We start from the raw sequence: 9,154 nt of genomic DNA on the forward strand, positions 1-9,154 counted from the left end.
AATAAACAAGACACGTTTTCAATAAAGCTATAATAAGAACCCTACACCTGCTCTACATGTAACGGTAGAGGGACTCATACCTCAGCCGTCAGGTTGGCAGTCCATAGCGTCGTCTTTCCTCCAAAGTAGGCTCTGTTGCGAGACAAGATGAAATCAAAAAGCCGTGTAGTAGGCTAGGCGTTCATAAGGTTCGCTTCATGTTGCTGCGTGCTTACCAACGGCCTGTTAGTATTCACTGGAACATTGCAGGGTTTGTTAATATCTGAATATTTAAAAAAAAGAAAGTGTGTAAAGTGCAATTAATTAAACTTCTAATCTACTTTGTGTTTTACTTACCCGGTTTACACACACCAGTAGATTTAAATCAGAGCCACCAATGTTGGCAGAGGGCAAAGTGATAGATCTCAGCAATGTCAGAGTCAGTGAACAGCAGGACTCTAAGAGAACACAAGCCGGAGGTTGAGGCTCTTTTTATCGAGACAAATGTTCTGCTGAAGCAAACCGGACGCTCCAAACTATGTCACTCCATTCATTCAATGCAATCAGGTGTCAGTATTGATCTCTGATTTACACTTAAATACGGCACAGGATCTTCTTGTAGTAAAAGGAACATGTCAGCAGAGACAGGTGATGATCCTCAGGCACTATTTTATATATGCCTTCAATACTGTTAACCCTTGTGTTGTCCTCGGGTCAAATTGACCCATTTCAAAGTGTTTTATATCAGAAATATGGATTTCTTTCAACCAAATTTCCCAAAAATAACATGGATGATTCCATAAATCATTACTTTCATTGAAATTGGTGGGTGTTTTATTTAGTCTTTTAGCATTTAATTATTTTGTTTAATGGTTTCCAAACAGTATCCGGACTAAACTTTGACATCTACCCCTCTGTGATCCACTCAACATCCTCTGATCTTAACTATTAGTCAAAATAATTCATAATTTCTGCCTTTTTAACTTAAAAATGTACGTATAATTTGATATAATGAGGTTTGTTGACCATGAATTCCAAGTATAAGAATAATACCAGCTATTATTAAACCAGCTCAGGTTTTTAAAAAAGCGCCAAGAGCATGGAAAAAGTGACAAAAACATTGGAAAAGCCCCCCCCCAAATATAAATTTTCAATTTTGACCTGGAAGGACAAGTTTGTGGTTAACGGGAAGACAACACGAGGGTTAAGAACTGTCATTAGGTACTTAACAGTCATTTTGTCTCATGTTTAATGCATGACGAGCTGCTCAAGCAATGTGTTTAGTGTGACAATGTTGATTTATAAAAATAAACTTGTCATCATGCATTGAGTGTATTTATGGGTATGAGCTACGTAATTCAGGGTTTCCATGATGATTCATGACCTTTATTTACATCATGGACCATCTGCTCATTCGCCTCCCAGGCTCCTTGCTTGGTGTAACTGGATTAAACTCCAGACAGATGTCAGTACAATGTCGACATGTAACAAAATGAGCTTTTTATCCACTATACAAATCAGATTGTCTTTTATTGGGGAACTCCCCTGAAAAGGTCTTTAGGTTGTTGTTATGCAACGAATGCATAATTTAAATTTGTGTCAGTAGTAGCCTTTATCCATCCAATCAGTAAAAAGAGAAAATATAAATAGGTTTGTAAAGTTCCTCATGTTAAGTCGTTGACTTGCCCGCCTGTGCTGCTATGAAGTTTAAATGTTTTAATAGGGAATTTAGGCTGCTGAAGCAGCAAATACTAATACGTTATTTAAAAAAGAGGATATATACAGTATATAAAGTATATATTAAATAATATTGATATAAGTCAAGACCACCATAGAACACTTTTTGCATGTGTTATGGGTTTGTTGCTATTTTTGTAGTGGTGTTATGATGTCAAATGTCCCCTAAATCAACATAATCTCTTTTATCCAGTAGTGTCAGCCAATTTATGAATAACTTTACAAGAAATAACGTAATACAAGTACAAGTAGTGCAAAACCTGCCAATAGAATTTCTTCATTTTTCATCAAAACCCCCCAAAATCCACAATGAAAACAGGCAATAAGGCTCAGAATTGTACCAGAACTGTTTTAAACGGTTACATTTATTCCACTTTTCAAATCTATTCATCATCGTCTGCATAACAATTAGATTAATAAAAAAATATTAGTGGGGCTTAGTTGGAACTTCTACACAGAGAATAGAAATGGGCCATTGAATCAAACTCTGTGGCAAACTACCAAGTAAACTAATGTATAGATACACTGTACTTGATAGTAGAGAAAGATTTGTAATACTTTGAACTACAGTACATCCTGGTGGCACATACATTAATTTACTTCAAATACTACTTTACTCTGTTGCTAGGAATTGAAATGGTAATTATCTTACCTTGAGGAAGTTATCTGGCATTGTCTGCTCTGTTAATAAGTTAACACATAACACTGCATAGACACCTGGACAACATAGACAACACATGGCAGCTTTGTTACTATTAGAATAAGCACGGATGAGCCCCTGTAACTTGAGCTCTCATTATAATAGGGGAAGCAAACGAAAGGCAGGTTATCATAATTGCACCAAAATGCACCAAAATCTTATCCAGCAATAAGCCAGCTTGTTTATATGTTTGCTGTCTAGCTTTCTGTGTTTGTATACCGTATATGTTTTCTGAATAAATCTGCATACTGAAATGTTCTTGCTATAAATAGTTCTGCCACCAAAATAAGCCTCCCCAGTTTGAGTAAATAGTCACGTAGCAGTGACTGAACATGCTGTCGAGGTTGTGGACTGTGTTTGTTACTTCCGATCTACTTAGTGCCAACAACAACCTGAGAGCTCTTCCAGTACCACCTGTTCTCCTCTTTGTACTTTCTTTTCCCTTGGAGGTTACCTTCAGCTTGTACGTCACCCTCCCCTGATGGAAGTCACACATGCAGCTTTAGAAGGATTTCTACATGTTATGAGCATACCGGCAGCTAGGGCTGGGCGATATGGAGAAAATCAAATATCACAATATTTTTGACCAAATACCTCCATATCGATACCGCAACAATATTGTGGTGTTGACTATTGGTGCTTTCACAAAATACTCACCCAATGAAATTTTGATAAATAATCAGCAGTAATGTGGATGTAATTCTTAGTGGGTAAAGGCAAAAATAGAACAGTTACAACAGTCTGGTAAATTCAGAAAGTTACATCATATTACTGTAATGCAGCCTATAAAACCAGGAAAAGACAACAATTATGCCATATTACAACATTCAAAATGGCGATCTCTAGTCTCATATCAAGATATTGATAGAATATCAATATATAGCCCAGCTCTACCCGCTGCTGCTGATCACAGCATCGCCGACAGGAGTAAAAGAGGTGGATTTTAGTGTGGTCCATATGAATTAGCAGGCTTTTCTACAACGCCCAAATGTCAGGCCTGTGTTATTCCGGTTTTTATCTTTGGGTTTTGAGCTGAAGCTGTGAGCCAATGCTAATATCATGTTTACAGTTGAATTGGTAAGGGACTGCTGTGTTAACCCTCGTGTTGTCTTCCAAAAAAAAAAAATCAACACTTTTGTTGACGCTTTTTAATCGATGTTTTAACTTTTTCTGACGTTTTTGTCCCTTTTTTCAACACTTTTGACGCTTTTTTTCAATGTTTGTGAATGTCTTTGACGTTCTCAACACTACGTAACACCCACGTACTTATTAACTTTAGTTTTACAGTTATTTGGGAATTTATGGTCAGTAAACCTCATTTATAAGAAATTATACCTAATGTTTGAGTTAGAAAGCAGAAATTAAGACTTATTTTGACTAAAATTAAAGTTGTATGTGGATGGATAATCAAAGACTGGAATATGTCAACTTCTACTCATTACTATTTCAAAACCATGTCAGTTGTTTTTTTCAAATGCTAAAATGAATGAAAGTAGAGATTTGTACTTGCCAAAGAGCGTTGCTGGAATCAATCATGTTATTTTGGGTAAATACAATTGAGTAGTTAAAAAGAACATTGATATAGAAAAACGGGTCAGTTTGACCCGAGGACAACATGAGGGTTAGGGAGCAGATTTTCTTTATAATCTCTGTGCTCTAGTTTTTAGTTCAAATCAACAGTGTGGTTTGAACATCTGAGAATCTAACCATGCTGGTTCAATGCATTCATTTATGCAGTATTTTGTATTGCAATTATTATTTTATTGATTGCGACTCGGTTGGGTCTGTATGCTTATAACTAACTAACTAACTAACCAACTAACTAACCGCATATCTTTCGAAAGTAGTGGTTACTTTTTCTTTTTGTTGTTAGTGGATAAAAAAGGGACTTGACTTAAGATATAACTGTGGGTGAACAAATACAGAAAAAATCTTCAGATTTTACATCTGTATTGATATAAGGAGTAATGTTAAACGTGGATGAAGTATCTACATCTTTTGCCGATCCATTTTTATCACCGGTACTAAGACAAGACTGATGGTGAGTTATTTATATGCAGCTTAATAAGGAAGAAATACTCCAAATTGAAGATACATTTTTCTCATTGTTGGACCTTTTACAATCAAAAATAATATATCTTTTAAGAATTTTTGTTTCTTTTATGGTTACATATGTTATTATATGATGGTGTTCAGACTGTAAGGAGGTTTAATTTAATAATATAATTCATTTTGCAGTAAAGGTCAGATACAACACAGAGTGCTTGGCAGATACAAATCAGATACTTTCACAAAAGCAAAAGCATGTATCTGTTTTAGTAAGAGTGAAGTTTTAGTTCAGGTCAGTGCATAAATAACTGCAGAGTGGACACTATTCCTGGAACATGTTGAGCTGTCCCTGTTTATTCTGCTCAGTCCTGGCTGATCCTAGGCTTAACAACACAGAATGATCACTTGATAGTCACTATGCAAGAAACCTTGTTTTGTACACACTGATTGAACAACTCTGACTAGCTAGTCTACCTGTAAAACTGCATGGGCATGTGTGCGCTGTAATATCATTTGCGCAACATCTTTTGGAACTCAGACCTTGAGACTAGGCGGATAACAGTTGCAAGTGATGCACAAATCATGTTGCTATCGGCGGTATAAATTCTAATTCTTTGTGAATTTGAATTTCTTTAAACTGTGGTTTAAAGAAATCTACGCAAGCTAAATCAACCAGTTCAAAACCCATTAGATTAGCTGAAAAATGCATCGCCACAAAGCTTTTCTGTTTTCCTTTTACCAGGAACAATTGACATTTTGAAGATACATGGTTTTCAGTGTAGATAAACAGTATCTATTCCCCTTTACCGACATCACGGCTCTTCGCTCGCAATTTATTCAACTGGGATTCTGCGATGTCAGCTCGTTCCTCAGCTTCCTCCAGTTCATGTTGCACCTTCCGAGCTTTAGCCAGATGGATGCTGGTTTGTTCCTCCTGAGCGTCGCAGAAGACCATATAGTAAAGGGATATGTTTTTTTTAGGTACGCATCAAGCAAACGTTTCACACAGTATTCATGTATTTCTACTCACCGCCTCCTCACACTGTCGCTTATATGCTTTCACTTTTAGCTGCAGTTTGTTGACTAAATCCTGAAGTCTTGCCAAGCTCTTCTTTTCCTCCTCACCCTAAAACATCCAAGGTGTTACTCTCACATCTCTTTTTTTTGCATTAGCAAGCAGTCAAATCTCATCTAGTGAAATTCACAGCTATTTCTATTACGGGCTATACCTTTTACCTGATTAGTGAGCTCTTTAATTTTCCTCTCATATTTCCGCACACCTTTCATGGCCTCGCTGCTGCGTTTCTGTTCTGAATCCAATTCATTTTCCAGCTCACGGACCTTAAAGATACAGTTAATTTAAATCACTTTTCATTCTTTTTTCCTCTCCAGAGAATGATTTTTGTCCCTGTTTGACTCATACCCTGGTTTCCCATTTCTGAAGCTCTTTCTTTCCTCCCTTCAGGGCCATCTGCTCCACCTCATCCAGACGCTGCTGCAGGTCTTTCACCGTCACCTCCAGGTTCTTCTTCATCCTCTCCAGGTGAGCGCTGGTGTCCTGCTCTTTCTTCAGCTCCTCGGCCATCATGGCAGCCTGTGTGCAAATGTAAACTCACCGTGAAATTTGATCTGCACGACCCCATTGAAATGCCTCTCTGCAGTAAATTGGATAAGAAAGGGGGGAGGACTTACGTCCATGATGGCTTTTTTGGCTTTCTCATCGGCATTCCTCGCCTCCTGGACGGCGTCCTCCATCTCTGACTGCAGCCGAGCTAAATCACACTCCATCTTCTTTTTATTGTTTTGGAGGCTGGAGTTCTAATTATTGGATAGCGGTTAGATGTGACACATTATTTTAAATCCAGACACACTATTGATATTTTTCCAATATTTACAGATTTATCCAATTGTTGTTAAGAAAACAAGGCCCATTAATTGCAACACATAAAGAAATGTTCAATTTTAATTTTAATAATTTTTTCTTTTTTTAGTTAAAGTTATATCCCGGTTATTATCAGGCTATTTTAAAGTTTTTAGTTTGCACATGCATCATATGCTGGTGGCAATTTTTAGCACTTTGGTAAACACTTAATTGTGTAAATTAGCATTATTTCACATTCACATTTTTATTTTGTCCTGCCCGGTGGTGGAAAAGTATTCAGATGGATGCCTTAACTTACGTACAGGTATCTATACCACACTGTAAAAATACTTTACTACAAGTAAAAACCTTACTTAAGTAAAAGTATGGAAGTAAATAAATCATTGTACAAGTACAATTGGAGAATCTTCTCGATACACAAAAGGAACACTGCATCCTTCAGTTTATCATCTTCAACATCAACACATCTGGAGATACTGGGCTTTCACTGGACAGGAAAGGGATGAAAAATTGGAACTAAAGCTGTCAGACAAAATGTAGTGCAGTATAAAGTACAATATTTACCTCTGAGATGTAGTAAACAAGAATTATAAAGTTTTATAAAATGGAAATACTCAAATACAAGTACCTCAACTCTGAATTTGAGGAAAAGTACTTACATGTTACATTCCTTGTCCTACTAGGGAATATTATAAGTTTTTTGTAGCATGCCTAAAACAACTTTTAAACAAGCACATGTTTCCCCAAAACAAGTTCCTTTCAGAGGCTATTTTGCAGCAGCACTGTCATTGGGCCCCACCCAACACAATTGTGATAGGTTTAAAGAAATCTGCGGAGGAAGGTCTGGCAATGCAAGACTAATTGTCTCCTCACCTGAGAGTTCAGCAGCTGGATCCCCCCACTGACGTCCATCAGTTCCTGCTCGGCCAACTTGCGACTTCTCTCAGATTGCTCCAGCGCCGCCCTCATCTCCTCGTTCTCGGCTATCATCAGGTTATTGCGGCGCTCTGTGATAGCTAGTTGTTCCCTGTAGTCTTCCTGACTGTGGAGCGCTTCATCCAGATGGACCTGGACGTCCTGGGACAGAAGGCAAAGGCTTGACACTTCAGACACGTCGGCCTCACATTTCGTGTAAACATCTCTACGAGCAGCCCATTACCGAACCTTCAACTGCGTCTGCAGGTTCCTCAGTTGCTTGGTGGCCTCGGCCGCCTGGCGGTTGGCGTGACCAAGCTGGATCTCCATCTCGTTCAGATCTCCCTCCATCTTTTTCTTCATCCGGGTGGCGTCGTTTCTGCTGCGCGTCTCGGCGTCCAGCGTGTTCTGCAGAGTGTCCACGCTTCTCTGGTGATTCCTCTTGAGCTGGTCGATTTCTTCGTCTTTCTCCGCCACCTTTTTGTCAACTTCAGACTTGATCTGATTTAGTTCCAGTTGAAGGTGCAGGATTTTGGCCTCCTCGTGCTCTAGAGAAGACTACAGAGGAAAAAAAACAACAACAGTTGGTTTGAGCTATTTCATGAAAATGGCCGTATAATGTAATTTAAAGACAAAACACGAACCTGGACCTCCTCAAGAGCTGCCTGGGTGTCTGTCTTCTCCTGCTCAGCTTGCTTTGCAACTTTCTCCAGCTCATGAATAGTTTTTGCAGATTGTCCAACTTGCTCAGTGATTTCTGTAATGTCCTCTGAAAATGTAAAAAACAAACATTCTCTTAATGGGTCAAAAACCAACACTACCATATGCGTGATGTGTTTGCAGCAGAACCCTTACGCTGAAGATTTTTATTCTCTCTTTTCATGGTCTCCAGATGGTCCAGAGCCTCTTCGAATGAATTTTTCAGCTTGAAGAGTTCGGTACTGAGCCCTCTAGACTCTTTCTGGCAAACTTCAAGATCTGATTGACTCTCCTCATATTTCTGTTTCCATTCAGCTAGTACCTAATAGAGGAGGAATCAGCATAGGTAATCAATGCAGCCTGAACAACATGCACAGTTTCTGAGGAGGAAGAAATGAACATACCTTATCAAAGTTTCTCGTTTTCTTGTCCAACGAAGCATTGGCTGCATTTGACCTTTCCAGCTCAACCATGAGATCCTCCACCTCCGCCTGCAGCCTCTGCTTGGTTTTTTCCAGAGACGCACATTTGACATTTGCTGCCTCGGTCATTTCCCCAGAGTCCTGCAGCCGCTGAGCCAGCCTCTTCCTTTGAACCAAACATAAATTGTGTTAAAGTGGAGGCAACCCATCAGCGGGGAATCACACTGTACAGTTCTTACTTGGCCTCCTCGAGCTCTTCGGTGCGTTGGATGGCGTCCGTCTCGTATTTGGTTCTCCACTGGGCCACGTCGCTGTTGGCTTTGGACAGGCAGCGCTGCAGCTCAGCTTTGGCCTCCTGTTCCTCCTCGTACTGCTCCCTCAGCAGGTCGCAGTCATGGCGAGATGACTGCAAACTGTGAGCCAGGGCGCTTTTTGTCTGAAAAAGCAACAACATACACAACAGTGGTGTATTGCCTGAATTGAAGCGGCTTTAGCAAGATGTAAAGCTCAGTGATGGGAATGACATCATTACTAACGGCGTTACTTTTTTCAGTAACAACTAATCTAATTGATTACTCCCCCCATCTTAATAACGCTGTTAGTTACTGCCAAAATATGTGGCACGTTACTATAATTGAAGCTGTTTTTTTTCATCAGACCAACCAGGTCTCTGAGCCAAGAGGCAAAGTTTTTTTTTACTGTTCTTAGTGGGCAGTGCACGAGACAAGCGCATAAATGCTGACGATTGGTTGAGGTTGAGTAAAATTTCAT

The 9,154-nt window shown here is 39.2% G+C and overlaps 1 protein-coding gene across 2 annotated transcripts in view; it reads right to left on the reverse strand.

Moving 5' to 3' along the window:
• Positions 1-2,063: 2,063 nt before the first annotated feature.
• The window catches only part of LOC116703455 (myosin-1B), a 24,791-nt gene continuing 17,700 nt past the window's right edge, over positions 2,064-9,154 (reverse strand). The window contains exons 28-38 of one of the 2 annotated variants that reach the window (XM_032538202.1): positions 8,623-8,819; positions 8,366-8,549; positions 8,118-8,283; positions 7,907-8,031; positions 7,512-7,820; positions 7,221-7,424; positions 6,158-6,283; positions 5,889-6,059; positions 5,702-5,806; positions 5,496-5,591; positions 2,064-5,399 (exon numbers count right to left, since the gene is read on the reverse strand). In XM_032538202.1, the coding sequence (XP_032394093.1) occupies positions 5,259-5,399; positions 5,496-5,591; positions 5,702-5,806; positions 5,889-6,059; positions 6,158-6,283; positions 7,221-7,424; positions 7,512-7,820; positions 7,907-8,031; positions 8,118-8,283; positions 8,366-8,549; positions 8,623-8,819 (1,824 nt within the window). In that variant the 3' untranslated portion in view covers positions 2,064-5,258. Of the gene's footprint in view, positions 5,400-5,495; positions 5,592-5,694; positions 5,807-5,888; positions 6,060-6,157; positions 6,284-7,220; positions 7,425-7,511; positions 7,821-7,906; positions 8,032-8,117; positions 8,284-8,365; positions 8,550-8,622; positions 8,820-9,154 lie in introns of both variants that reach the window. The other variant, XR_004335441.1, reaches the window with a different exon arrangement.

Source organism: Etheostoma spectabile, chromosome 15, assembly GCF_008692095.1.
Source record: "Etheostoma spectabile isolate EspeVRDwgs_2016 chromosome 15, UIUC_Espe_1.0, whole genome shotgun sequence".
NCBI classification, from domain to species: Eukaryota; Metazoa; Chordata; class Actinopteri; order Perciformes; family Percidae; genus Etheostoma; species Etheostoma spectabile.